This window comes from Oryctolagus cuniculus, chromosome 6 (assembly GCF_051225735.1).
Source record: "Oryctolagus cuniculus isolate XC-2025 breed Fujian yellow rabbit chromosome 6, ASM5122573v1, whole genome shotgun sequence".
Lineage (NCBI taxonomy): Eukaryota > Metazoa > Chordata > Mammalia > Lagomorpha > Leporidae > Oryctolagus > Oryctolagus cuniculus.
In genome coordinates this window covers 148,493,183-148,507,880 of record NC_142872.1, presented here as the reverse complement: position 1 = coordinate 148,507,880, position 14,698 = coordinate 148,493,183, and the positions used below count along the sequence as shown (strand labels likewise).

Genomic DNA, 14,698 nt, shown 5'->3' with positions numbered 1-14,698 from the left:
TCCCATATGGGCACCGGTTCTAGTCCTGGTTGCTCCTATTCCAGGCCAGCTCTCTGCTGGGGCCTGGGAAGGCAGTGGAGGATGGCCCAAGTGCTTGGGCCCTGCACCCGCATAGGAGTCCAGGAGGAAGCACCTGGCTCCTGGCTTTGGATCGGTGCAGCACCGGCCGTAGCAGCCATTTGGGGAATGACCCAACGGAAGGAAGAACTTTCTCTCTGTCTCTTTCTTTCTCTCACTGTCTATAACTCTACCAGTCAAATAAATTCAAAAATTATCTTTTATGATATAAATTAGCTTCAAGAAGATGAATATACATAACCCGATTTGGTGAAACTTCAGTTCAGTCATTTGAACGCTTAGTTTCTGAGCATGAGTTCTAGAAGTAAAGTATTAACTTCATCATATTTGCTCAGGGTTTTCTGTCTTCAGCCCAGATGCTTGAGATTTAAATCCTGGGTGTTGATTTATTTTTCTGAATGTGGTGAACAGAAGTCATACAGAGGTGAGTTCCTATCTCATTTTTATTATACCAGTCCATGGAATTGACAGGTGTGATAAGAATATTCACTGAACATTCAAATCAGAAAGAGCTCAATTTATAGAAAAAAATAAAGAAGTTGAATGTTGTCACGATTTGATAAAATTTTTTGAAATATTTAATCATATTAGGTAACTGTTTTTTTGAGTGTTTTATATTATTTACATTATATATAAATATATATTTTACAAGTATGCTACATATATTATCATACACATAAAATGTACTGTATATGTATTTGTGTGTACAGATACATGTATGTATGTATATGTGTATATGTATGTGTATATTCCATGTATATTTATGTACACACACATATATATATATGTATATGCAGCTATTTCATTACCTTTGGACATATTCCCAGGGACAGGATAATTGGATCATATAGTAGTAGTTTTTGTTTTAATTTTCAGATAGAATCTCCAATTTTTAAAAAATGTATGACTGCACTGTATTATGTTCCCACCAACAGTGAACAAGATTTTCCTTTTTTCACACCCTTACCAATACTTGTTATCTTTTGTAGTTTTTTTTTTTTTTTTTTTTGGATTTTTAACAAGTATGAGGTGATATCTAACTGTTACTTTGTGTTTCATTTCTCTGGGGATTAAGGATGTTGAGCACTTTTTATATACCTGACCAAATGGGTAAATAAGATGGGGTATATATTTATAAAATATTTGATAACTTGCAACTACATGAATGAACAAAAAGAACACTATGCTAAGTGAAATAAACCAAACACTTAGAGAAATACTGTACCATCACATGCTCATCTGGAAACTAAAAATATTGAACTCATGGGAGCAAAGAGTAGAACAATTTAAAGAGGTTCAAGGTAGAGAAGTGAGAAGCTATTGATCAAAGGATACAAACTTGATGTTTTAAGATGAATGACATCTAGGTATATAAACTATAGCATGTTGTATACCTTGAAATTATACAATCTTTATCTATTAATATTAAGCAAAAGATTATTTCCTGAGAGCTGAGCGTAATTTACTACTTTGCACATGAACTATAATCACTAGCAATGGTTAGTTTTGATTCAATTACTTCCTCACGGATATGTCTTCTTTTCAATTTCTGTCATGAAATAGAACACGTTGCTCTGGGTGAAATGAAAATAGTATAGTGCTTATACCACTTCATAAGAAGACAGAGAAAGTAAAATTTGCTGTCTAAAAATAGTGCCTGAGTGCTTCAATTCTCTAACTTCCTAATTTAGAAAGACATTTTCTTATATACCTCATTAAAGATTTTTTAAAAATTTAATTTCTGTCTTGAAAAATTTGTTATTCCACAGCTGACACGTCCAATCCTAAATCATGGCCTTCGATGAGCTTCTAGAGTATGTAGGCAAAGGTGGGAGGTTTCAGATTTTGAATGCAATCCTTTGCATGCTTTTAAATATCCTGTCATCCCCTCATGATTTTATGGAGAATTTTTCATCAGCGACTCCAGCTCACCGTTGCTATGTACAACTCCTTGACAACCTTACATCTGAAGCCAACATCACCGTAAACCTTACAGCTGAAGCCCTACTGAGGGTATCTATCCCAATGGACCTAAACCAGAAACCAGAGCAATGCCGTCGGTTCCGCCAGACACAGTGGCAACTCTTAAATTCCAATGTGTCAACCACCAATAACATCGATCTAGAAACAGAGCCATGTCTGGATGGGTGGATATACGATCAAAGTGTTTTCACTTCTACCATCAGGACTGAGGTAATAGATGAATAGTTGGTGACAAGGAGTGAATTGAGAGTGGATGTCATGAGTTCATGAGGGATAAGAAACATTTCTAATCTGCACAAAACACCTCAGATTAGGGTCACACGCTAAGTGCTTTAGCTTGTGTTAATGTATATAATTATAGCCTTAGGTCACTGCCATCCTTTACAGATATCCCTGTATATATTTAAAAAAAAGTATCATCATTTTCTTATATTTAAAATGAGAATAAAAACACTTTTTTCAAGACATTTAATTGAATGTATTAGAAATATTCAAGCGTTATGATTTAGATGGAAGTCTCAAGTCAGATGATCTGTGTTAAAATCTTAGGTCAGTCACTCACAATTAGCAGTTCACTGCCTTAGTTTACCAATGTTTAAGACAGGATGACTATCTTGGTTTCCAAGGCAATCTCAGTTTTTATTGTTATTCTAACATAACTATTAAAAACACAAATTTTACATGTTAAATGATAATAACTATTTCAGAGATTTTATAAGGATTAAATTAACAGTATGTATAAAAATTGGAAAGTTGGCACTTGGTAGTGCTCAATGCAAGTTTATCTATTTGTGTTCTGGTTTGGGTTCCGTGTCTGGGACATGAAAAAAATATATCAAGTCTGGCTTCAACAAGGGTAGAAATGTAGAAAACTGAGTTAAGGAAAGGTTAACTTCTCCTTTATTCCCATGTCTAATAAATATTATAGGAGGACTACATCCATGTATCATGTCAAGCCTTGAGTTAATTAAGAAATATGTCAAGTTCTTCCAGTGTGCAACTTAATTATATAAAATGTTAATTCAAAGAATGTGAGGTGTTTCTAATAAGTTGGACAGAACCATTTTTTTTTTGACAGGCAGAGTGGATAGTGAGAGAGACAGAGAGAAAGGTCTTCCTTTTGCCGTTGGTTCACCCTCCAATGGCTGCCACGGCTGGCACACTGCGGCCGGCACACCACACTGATCTGAAGGCAGGAGCCAGGTGCTTCTCCTGGTCTCCCATGGGGTGCAGGGCCCAAGCACTTGGGCCATCCTCCACTGCCTTCTCGGGCCACAGCAGAGAGCTGGCCTGGAAGAGGGGCAACCGGGAAAGAATCTGGCACCCCAACCAGGACTAGAACCCGGTGTGCTGGCGCCGCTCTGTGGAGGATTAGCCTATTGACTCGCAGTGCCAGCCTGGACAGAACCATTAGTACAAAGGAGAAAGAAGAGAATAAATAGCAAGGACAGACCTATTCAAAGCACTGTTCTTACTGAATCTCAATGTGACCCTGAGAGATCCGTAATTCCACAGCTGTAATTCTCAAGGCCACATAGGATTTCAAAATTTAAATTATTTTTAATTTTTGAGATAACAAATTTTTAATTTACATTATAACCAATGGCTTAATGTTCCACTGAGAAGAGTTTAATGAATAAAAAGTAAAAGGACCATAGTTCAGCAGGAATATAGGCAATGAATATAAATAGTAATTTGATGAAAAGATGTCATTTCATATTTTAAAAGGTAATATAATGTTTATGACATTTAATGGTTTGAAAACCATGATATTTTTATTTTAATATTTAACCAGAAAATGTGTACTTTCACATTGTGAGGGATTAACATTTCAAACGAGGCCAGTAGTTTGGGTCATGTTTACCTCAAATGAATTCAAGTCAGGTCAGAATTTGCTGATCAGTAATTCAGGTAACGTCTATGATTTCAGAACATTTGTACTTTACTTTTTTTTTATGGTGATGTGTTCAGTTATTTAAGCTGTGCCATTTTCTACCCAATCTTTTGCAGTGGAATTTAGTGTGTGAATATCAGTCTTTCAAATCCTTTGCCCAGGCCATCTACATGGCAGGGTTTTTGGTGGGTTCTCCTCTATGTGGCTTCCTTTCTGACAGGTAAGCTTCATCTTATGAACAAGAATCATCTCTAAATCTCGGTAAATGCTTGTGCACATTTATGCTGAGAATTATACACATTAAGGGATGTAAATGGAGAGAGGATGGGAGCCAAATCATAGGTGGAAATTGAGGAAATGCAGAACTTCGGAAGGTTGAAATCCACAGCCTGGACTTCCAATAGGAGTAAAACTTGAGCTGATCCATAAAAAAATGGAAAACTTCCAGGTAGGAAGGCAGGTGTAAAGGAAGTGGGTAGGTAAAAATGTTTACGAAATGAAAAATAACAAATACATTTCATGAAAAAGTTTCACAAAAGGTAATTATGAAATAAAGTTAAGCTAAGATTTTTGTGAGAACTGAATCCTCATTTTCTCCTTAAATTTGATAACCAAAAAAATGACATAGTCACATGAAAAACTGTATGTGTGTGTGTGTGTGTGTCTTTATCAAATGTACATGGTATGCTTAAAATAGTTTTTTTTTAACTTTTATTCAATAAATATAAATTTCCAAAGTACACTTTATGTATAAAATGGCTTCCTCCCCCCCATAACTTCCCTCCCACTCGCACCCCTCCCATCTCCCGCTCACTCTCCCATTCCATTCACATCAAGATTCATTTTCAAGTATCTTTATATACAGAAGATTGATTTAGTATATATTAAGTAGAGATTTCATCAGTTTGCACCCACACAGAAACACAAAGTCTAAAATACTGTTTCAGTACTAGTTATAGCATTACTTCACATTGGACAACACATTAAGGACAGATCCCACATGAGGAGTAAGTACACAGTGACTCCTGTTGTTGACTTAACAATTTGACACTCTTGTTTATGGCATCAGTAATCTCCCTAGGCTCTAGTCATGAGTTGCCAAGGCTATGGAAGCCTTTTGAATTCACTGACTTAAGTGGAAGTTCTCTCCTCCCATCAGAGAAAGGTACCTCCTTCTTTGATGGCCTGTTCTTTCCACTGGGATCTCACTCACAGAGATCTTTCATTTAGGTTTGGTGGTGGTGGGTTTTTTTTTTTTTTTTTTTTTTTTTTTTTGCCAGAGTGTCTTGGCTTTCCATACCTAAAATACTCTCATGGGCTCTTCAGCCAGATCCGAATGCCTTAAAATAGTTTTTTGATAGACTTTAAGAAATAATTATAGAAACACGATGACTCACCAGGAGACTATTGAGACAGTTTCTTGAAAAAAGCGGTAGACATAAAAGATTGAAAATTAGCAGACTGGAATTAATATTACTGATGTTAATAAGGAATAAAGTAATCCAGTTAGTAAATTGTATATTCATTGAAGTAGGAAGAGAACACTAAGGATGCCACCGAAGGTGGCATTTATTTTGACTTCAGTAGAACCAGAAATGCAGAAATTCTCTGAACTGAGTTGAAAAATGTCAAAAACACACAGATATGCACATCAGTAATAACTTTCATGGATCTTAACATTGTAATTAAGAAGATGGGCAGGCTATCAAATCCTTAAGCAGATCAATTATAAATTGTGAAGAGTGTTGTGATTTATATGCAAAAGGAGTAGGATTTGCTATGAGGCAATGCTGAGCAGCCTGCGCTCTGTTTTCATACACTACTCATATTTTATCACTCTTATCTTTAAGATGGAGATAATCGGCTGGCGCCACAGCTCAATAGGCTAATCCTTTTCCTGCGGCTCCGGCATCCCAGGTTCTAGTCCCGGTCGGGGCGCCGGATTCTGTCCCGGTTGCTACTCTTCCAGTCCAGCTCTCTGCTGTGGCCAGGGAGTGCAGTGGAGGATGTCCCAGGTCCTTGGGCCCTGCACCCACGTGGGAGACCAGGAGAAGCACCTGGCTCCTGGCTTCGGATCAGCACGGTGTGCCAGCTGCAGCGGCCATTGGGGGGTGAACCAACGGCAAAGGAAGATCTTTCTCTCTGTCTCTCTTTCACTGTCCACTCTGCCTATCAAAAAAAAAAAAAAAGATGGAAATAATCAATTTTAAATATTTGTAACTTCCTTTTCAGTTCTATGAATTACATGTGATGTTACTTATAAAGAATTTAGAAAAGATCACAATTAGTGTTGATAAATATGTTATATTTCTATTGTTTTTAGCAATGATGAGATGCATATGATGAATATATTGGGGGATTTGAGAAGAGATCACAGGTAGTGAAAAGATTTGCTTATATATTCAGACATGCATTCTGTTGTTCTATTGACTGCTTTGGTGATATGAGAGCTCACTCAAGGATAAAAATTACAATATAAGCTCATACATCTATAATTTTATATTGTGAATTTTCTGTTAAAAATCACTCTGTGAGTTATATTTTGGAAACTGACATTGTTTGTCAAAAAGTACTAAACAGTCTCCCCTTCCACCTCAACATCAGCGTATTGATGCTTGAGTTGAGAATCAGATAAACTAGTAACTTGAAATTTTGTGCCTCATTAAAAAATTATACAAAGAATATCTGACAAATAGAATACACACAACTTTAGGAGATGCTTATATAACAAAAATTCTTGTCTCATAGGTCATCATGGATTAATCTCGAATACTCATTTTACAGCAGTGAGTGGGGTTCATTTCTTCTTCTTCTTCTCCTTCTTCTCCTTCCCCTTCCCCTTCCCCTTCCTCCTCCTCCTCCTCTTCTTCTTCTTCTTCTTCTTCTTCTTCTTCTTCTTCTTCTTCTTCTTCTTCTTCTTCTTCTTTTGACAGGCAGAGTGGACAGTGAGAGAGAGAGAGAGACAGAGAGAAAGGTCTTCCTTTGCCATTGGTTCACCCTCCAATGGCCGCCGCGGCCCGTGCAATTCGGCCAGCGCACCGTGCTGATCTGAAGCTAGGAGCCAGGTGCTTCTCCTGGTCTCCCATATGGGTGCAGGGCCCAAGCACTTGCCCCATCCTCCACTGCCATCCTGGGCCACAGCAGAGAGCTGGACTGGAAGAGGGGTGACCAGGACAGAATTCGGTGCCCCGACAGGGACTAGAACCCGGGATGCCGGTGCCGCAGGTGGAGGATTACCCTATTGAGCTGTGGCGCTGGCTATGGGGTTCATTTCTTCTATCTTTATGAAATTATCATTATAATGATTTTGCAAACATATCGTGTGAATTCTGCTTTACTAAAACTCATGTGAATAGTGATTATAATATTTATCTTAAACATATCTCAACTTCATGATCACTTGGGGTGTGACCATTGTGTGAGTGGCATGTGGAGAACAAATAGCTTGAAATTCTGAATTCTGGGATGATCCAATGATTTACAAAACTTCGTTGTAATTTTCACTAAGTTAACTGTTATGACCACAGAGTTGGACGGAAGCCATTGCTGCTGTTTTGTTGCTTGGCCTGTGGAATCCTGGGTACCTGCTGCGCGTTTGCACCCATGTTCTCCATTTACTGTGCTTTGAGATTTCTGTTTTCTGCCTGCATGGGTACGGTTCAGTTCAATAGCCTTATACTTCGTAAGTTTGCTTTGATTTCTACACAAATGTTATTAGATTTTTGAAGTCGTTTTTCTTAAATGATATTGAATATCCTTGATTCTCTTCAGTTTTAGAAGGGACTTCACTGAAATGGCATCCCACAATTATCACAGTTTTTGGACTCTCTATGAGCATGGGCCAGGTGTTGCTTGGAGGACTAGCTTATATGTTCCGTGACTGGCATATCCTCCAGTTGGTGGTTTCTCTGCCTTACTTCATTTTTTCTCTTTTTTTCTGGTATGTGAATTTTGCTATATACTAAGCCATTTTGCTTAAATATTTGTGATACATAAAGGCTTAACTCTAAAATTATTCTTTAAAGATTTATTTATTTATTTGAAAGGCAGAGTTACAGAAAGGCAAAGGCAGAGAGAGAGAGAGAGCGAGAGAGAAAGAGAGGTCTTCTGCTGGTTCACTCCCCACATAGTCACAATGGTTGGAGCTGCAACAATCTGAAGCCAGGAGCCAGGAGCTTCCTCCTAGTGTCCCGTGTGGGTTCAGGGGCCCAAGCACTTGAGCCATCTTCTACTGCTTTTCTAGGCCACAGTAGAGAGCTGGATAGGAAGTGGAGCAGCTGGAACTCCAAATGGTGCCCATAAGGGATGCCAGCACTAAAGGGGTGGCTTTACCTGCTACTCCACAGCGCTGGCTCCTCTAAAAATATTTTGCAACTTATTCATGCTCTCAGAGCTATTTGTAAGTGTAATTCTGAGAAAAAGAAAACTAGGTTTGAAATCTGAAAACTCAATTTTAAGAAAAGGAGGTCATTGTTAAGTTTATAAAATTAGGACAATTGGTGGCTTATAATTTTTGCTTACATATACTGGGTGGCAGCAGGTGATGGGTCAAGTAGTTGTATACCTGTCACCTACTTGGAGGATCCAGACTGCACTCTTGGCTCTGGCTTTATCCTGATCTGGTCCTGGTTGTCATGGGCATTTGGGAATTAAACCAGCATATGGAAGAGCTCTTTCATTCTGACTCTCTCTGTCTCTGAATTTCAAATAATTAAATAAAAATAAATTAATAAAAATTCAAAATTTCTATTAAAGTTTTCACTTTACCTGCTTTTTTTTTTCATTCGATTGCTGATTTTATCCTTAGATAAACCCCAGAAAAATATCCCTGAGTTACATGGTTTCTTTTCTGATTTCGATTTAGGGAGTGATAAAATAGTCTTTCATTCCCAAAGTACTTATTGTAGTGTCATAAACTGTATTTAGTCTTTTCAGGGATAAAATGTTGGATATTACTTAAAATCAACAATATGAAACTTTAATTATATTTGAAAGTTCTGAGAACAAAGATGTGTCTTTAAAAATTGTAAATCCCCATAGCTGTCACATATGGAGATGGCAGTGACTTCTGAAGTAAGTAAAAAGAGAAGTAAAAGAATATTATATCCAACTTTTGAATCAAGGAATTTCTGTTAGTTACTTGGGAATCAAAATAAGGTTTCTGAGATATAGAAGGGCTGGGAACAGGTTATGGCTGTGAAAATGTTGAGTAGGTAGAGGGCTGGTTACACAATGTGGATTAGGTCTTTCTGAATAGAAGGGATGATGTATTCTGGAAAGATTGTTCCCTTCTGTAAGAGGACAGGAATCTGTCTGGACTAGAATGTGACATATTCCTCCAAAAACCGTATGTGTTGCCTTTCAAACAGTGTGGTATCAGAGTCAGTGCGCTGGCTCATTGCAACTGGACAAACAGAACGGGCATTAAAAGAACTTAAGAGAATTGCCTATATTAATGGAAATAAAGATGTTGCACAAAGTTTGACTACTGAGGTAAGAAAAGATAATTACTATTTCTTTAATCAAATTCCTTATGCCAACAATAAATGAAAATGAGTAAAATTATTGATGTACATAGCTAAGAAATATAAGAATTCAAATTCTATTATTATTATTACCTTTTGTGTATAGCTGGTATTTGAAGATTAGAAAAAATGTATGTTAAAATGATTTTTGGAATTTAAAAAATTGATTAGGGCAGAGGTGTAAGGATTTTGTAAGTCCATTTCAAGTTCCACTGAGTATTGAGGGCAATGAGGAGTCACAGATGTTTAGTCACCCTTTATTTCTTATTTTCTGAAGTCAGGATCTATCATTGTCATAATTCTAACATGACACTCCTTATGATGGGTTGCTCTAAAAGATATTAAAATAATTGTCTTTGCACCATATTGTGGCAGAAATAGACAAGTATCCCATGCCTCTGAAGTGATCTGGGTCCCTTTGAAGGACATGGGCTGTTGTCTCAACAAACTGACTCCAAAAATAGAGTCCTAACTTGCCATCTATATGCCTAATCAACATTTCCTAAATTGGAAAGTATGATCAAATAAAGAAAATCATGGAATTTTCTTCTTAGGTGTTCTGTATTTTCATATCTGTAATAAGCTAAGCTTTGTCACATGATTCACGAGTTTTGGTTGTCTTCATAGATTTACATGGATTTATTAGGCCAATTTCAAACTTTATACTCATTTTAGATAATATAAAATATAACACTTATAAAAGTTGATTACATAAATCAATTTGATACAACTGAATTAGTTTTTTTACTTGTTGAACTATATTTAGTAGAACACTAACCTTTGACTATAATGTAAATTAAAAGTACATTATCTCAATAATGAAGAAAGAAAGACAAGAAGAAAGAAAGGTGGGGGAGAGGAAGAGAGAGAAAAAGATAAGTATTATATTTTTAGAATGTGTCTCTGAACTACATTGAATTTTTTCTGTTCATTTTAATAGCACAATAACATATACTTTGCTGAGAATTGTGTCATAGTAATTATCATGTATTTGCTGTGACCTTGAGAATCTAATGTATTATATAAATGCCTTAAAAAAGTAACACAGATAATGTAACACAAAGAGGTGCAGATTGATGCCTCCTCACACAGGACACTAAATGTAAGAAAAAGGGCGCAGAACAGAGAGGAGACAGAATACAAACTCACAGCCAGATCAAATTTATTCAAAGAAAATAAACTTGCAAAGGTTGACCAACTACCATCGTGCACACAGACCAGACATGTGATAGAGGGCCCAGACCTCAGCAGGCTGGGTCTTTTTAGATCTTAGGTGGGCTACAGGTGGCAATGGGGGCAGTAGGCAGAGGTGAGCTTCTCCATACAGGTTTTTCAAGTTTGGCCTGATGGCTTCCAAACCTGGGGTTGGAATGCAGGGGATAGGGTGGAAACAATGGGGTGTGAGGCTGAATTGATCTCTTGGAAGAAGGCAGGGTAACAAGAACCCAAGATGGTTGAGGCTTATGTCCTTGTTCCATCAGATAAAGAATATACAAAACATATGAAACAGTACAGTAGAGAAAGTTAATGGGAATACTTTTACTAGATAACTAAGAGCAGGCAGAAGATTAACCACTTTGTGGAATCAATGTAATGGGACATTCTTGGGGAAGATTTGTTGCTGTTTTCATAACAAGTCATGCATCAGTAGCTAGTTAGGTATGTGTTAAACAAAAGAGTAAAAGAGTACATCAGGGATTTCTTTTTTTTTTTTAGTTTTTTGTAATTTTATTGCTTTTAGTTTTTTATCTTTTTTATTTTTTATTTAGTAAATATAAATTTTCAAAGTACAGTTAATGGATTACAATGGCTCCCCCCCCCATGATTTCCCTCCCACTTACATCCCTCCCATCTCCCGCTCCCTCTCCCATTCCATTCACATCAAAATTCATTTTCAATTATCTCTATATACAGAAGATCAATTCAGTATATATTAAGTAAAGATTTCATCAGTTTGCACCCACACAGAAACACAAAGTGTAAAATACGGTTTCAGTACTAGTTATAGCATTACTTCACATTGGACAACACATTAAGGTCAGATCCCACATGAGGAGTAAGTACACAGTGACTACTGTTGAGGACTTAACAATTTGACACTCTTGTTTATGGCGTCAGTAATCTCCCTAGGCTCTAGTCATGAGTTGCCCAGGTTATGGAAGCCTTTTGAGTTCGCCGACTTTGATCTTATTCTGACAGGGTCATCATAGTCAAAATGGAAGTTCTCTCCTCCCTTCAGAGAAAGGTACCTCTTTCTTTGATGGCCCCGTTCTTTCTACTGGGATCTCACTCACAGAGATCTTCCGTTTAGGTCTTCTTCTTTTTTTTTTTTTTTTTTTTTCAGGGTGTCTTGGCTTTCCATGCCTAAAATACTCTCATGGGCTCTTCAGCCATATCCGAATGCCTTAAGGGCTGATTCTGAGGCCAGAGTGCTATTTAGGACATCTGCCATTCTATGATTCTACTGTGTATCCTGCTTCCCATGATGGATTGTTCTCTCCCTTTTTGATTCTATCAGCTAGTATTAGCAGACACCAGTCTTGTTTGTGTGATCCCTTTGACTCTTAGACCTATCAGTGTGATCAATTGTGAACTGAAATTGATCACTTGGACTAGTGAGGTGGCATTGGTACATGCCACCTTGATGGGATTCCCCATCAGGGATTTCTAACCACCAATGAATAATTTTATAATTATGGAAAAGGATTTCTGCAGCATTTTATGTCATTTAGAAGTCAGCTTTATAATGTTTGTATAGTATATTTTAACCTGTTAATACACTGATTGTGTTTAATGATTTAAATTATTAGTTGTGAGATATTGTAAATATGACCCATGCCAATGTGGTTATAGGGAGGTTATCCTATTTTGTTTCATTCCGGTAGAGATTAGCAGTGCAATTGGGAATAAAAGGAATAATTTTTGGAAATTAGGACTCCTTTTACTAAATCTAAATAGTTTTTGATTCATTTTTTTTGTTGAAGATTTTAACATACAAAATGAAGGAAGAACTGAACACGAGCGAAAAACAATTCAAAATAAAAGAGATCATTGTTAATCCTACAGTGTGCAGGATTGTGCTGTGTGGATCCTTTTTAGGGTAAGTAGTTTCACTTTTCCTCATCTAACATGTATTCAGCAGTGCCAGTGTCATGTGAAGCAACTTGAGGAGTGTTGGTTTAAGGGGATACTTCCCCCTCTTTTGTTTGATATCAGAAACAAAAGTCCAAAAGGAAGTAGGAAAGAATAAAGCAATCCAAAGGGAATCAAGTGTTTGAGAATGGGTTTTCAGAAGGTGGTTATGAGTTATACGAATTGGAGGAAAGGAAAAATCAAAATTAAAAGATAAATTGGATCTCAACAAGGTTCCACTAAATGGGGAAGATAAAACTGATTTTCTGACAAATTGGTCAATATTGTATAATATCATATAAAGATGTGGAGTATAATACCTGAATCCTCTATACACATATTCAACTTCTACCAAAGTTTGACTGTACTATTGGACACTATCCCTCTTTGATCTCCAGTTTTTAAAATACAGTCCTCTACAATATTGTTCAGTTACATGAGAAAACCTGAATACTGTGCTATATACATTGATAGTAAATTTATTTTTAATTATTTTTCTTTATTTATTTGACAGCAGATAGAAAACCCCCATCTGTTATTTCACCTATGGTATCTGAGACAGCAAGGCTAAGTTGAGGGTGAAACCAGGAGTTAGGAATTCAATTCCAGTTTCCAACTTGAGTGGAAGGTATCAAATTCTTTGAGTTTTCACTGCTGCCTCCCAGGGGCTGTTTTGGCAAGATGCTGGAGTCGGGAATTGAAGAACGGTGTCAAACTCAGGTACTCCAATATGGGATGCAGGCCTCTTAACCACTAGGCCAATGCCCATTTTCAGAATGTAACTTTAATAGGAAATGTTAAGTTACATTTGTACATATTAATATGCAATGCTCATGTATGAGTCTATTACTTTGTTCTACTGATTTTAATGAACTTTGGTATTTTCAAATAAAAAATTTATCAGGATCTTGTTCCAAATTATAGAAGCCACATTTTATGTGATGCCAATTGTTTAAAATTCCAGCAATATGATAAGCCTAATTAATGTTTTCAAAACGTGAAAATCTAGACAAGTCTGATTGTCTTCTCTAAATTTATGGAAAAGAACATTTGTTATCTTTTCCTTCTTTGGAATAAAATGGTCTCAGTTTTCACTTTGGCTCCTGAGACATTCATAATCAGAACTTAGACTGAATTGTAACATTAGATCAAATGTATATCACTTTTGGTAAATTTATTCCTTTAGCTTCACACTGAATTCATTATTGAGGCTTTCCTCATTATTCATGTTTTCAAAAATTTTTAAATAACTTTCCATTGTACCTTAAATTCTTCTATTTCATCTCGGAATGTTTTGGTCTTTTTTTTTTTTTTTAAAGGATGAACTTGAGACTATCTCTCTTTTTATTTATTTATTTTTATTTATTTGACAGAGTTAGACAGTGAGGAAGAGAGGCAGAGAGAAAGGTCTTCCTTCCATTGGTTCACCACCCGCCCCCAAATGGCTGCTATGGCCGGTGCTGCATCAGTCTGAAGCCAGGAGCCAGGTGCTTCCTCCTGGTCTCCCATGTGGGTGTAGGCGCCAAGCACTTGGGCCATCCTCCACTGCCTTCCCGGGCCACAACAAAGAGTTGGACAGGAAGAAGAGCAACGGGAACTAGAACCCGACATCCATATGGGATGCTGGCACCACAGGTGGAGGATTAACCAAGTGAGCCACGGCGCTGGACCCAGAATATTTTGGTCTTAATAATGTGTTTAAGGGAAATACTTACAAAGGTTACAAATACACACACTATAATGAAACACTGCATTACCAAGTTAATGGAACACCTCTGTACTTTCCTTCCCAGGTTTTCGGGAGTTTTCAGTTCTCATGGCCTCATGCTGGATGTTCAGAGCTTGGGGGATGATATCTTCCTGTCCCAGTTTCTACTAGGAGTGGTAGAATTTCCCTCCAAATTACTTACATTTTTTGTAATAAGGCATGTTGGACGTCGCCCTTCAACAGCTGTTTCATTTCTTGTTGCTGGAAGCTGTATTGTGGTCAATATATTTGTGTCCAAAGGTGAGATTTTTCATTGTTTGAAATTCTCATAAAAATGTGTTTCTTTGCAATAATCATTGATTTTTAAAATTTTCTGAA

General features: G+C 37.0%; 1 protein-coding gene across 1 annotated transcript in view; it reads left to right on the top strand.

Annotated features, from left to right (window-relative positions):
• Positions 1–405: 405 nt before the first annotated feature.
• The window catches only part of LOC100349650 (solute carrier family 22 member 22), a 33,666-nt gene continuing 19,373 nt past the window's right edge, over positions 406–14,698 (top strand). Inside the window, exons 1-8 of the mRNA XM_008255868.5 lie at positions 406–502; positions 1,848–2,271; positions 4,072–4,175; positions 7,483–7,637; positions 7,727–7,895; positions 9,325–9,448; positions 12,465–12,580; positions 14,406–14,620. Coding sequence (XP_008254090.2) covers positions 1,870–2,271; positions 4,072–4,175; positions 7,483–7,637; positions 7,727–7,895; positions 9,325–9,448; positions 12,465–12,580; positions 14,406–14,620 — 1,285 coding nt within the window. The 5' untranslated portion in view covers positions 406–502; positions 1,848–1,869. The remainder of the gene's footprint in view (positions 503–1,847; positions 2,272–4,071; positions 4,176–7,482; positions 7,638–7,726; positions 7,896–9,324; positions 9,449–12,464; positions 12,581–14,405; positions 14,621–14,698) is intronic.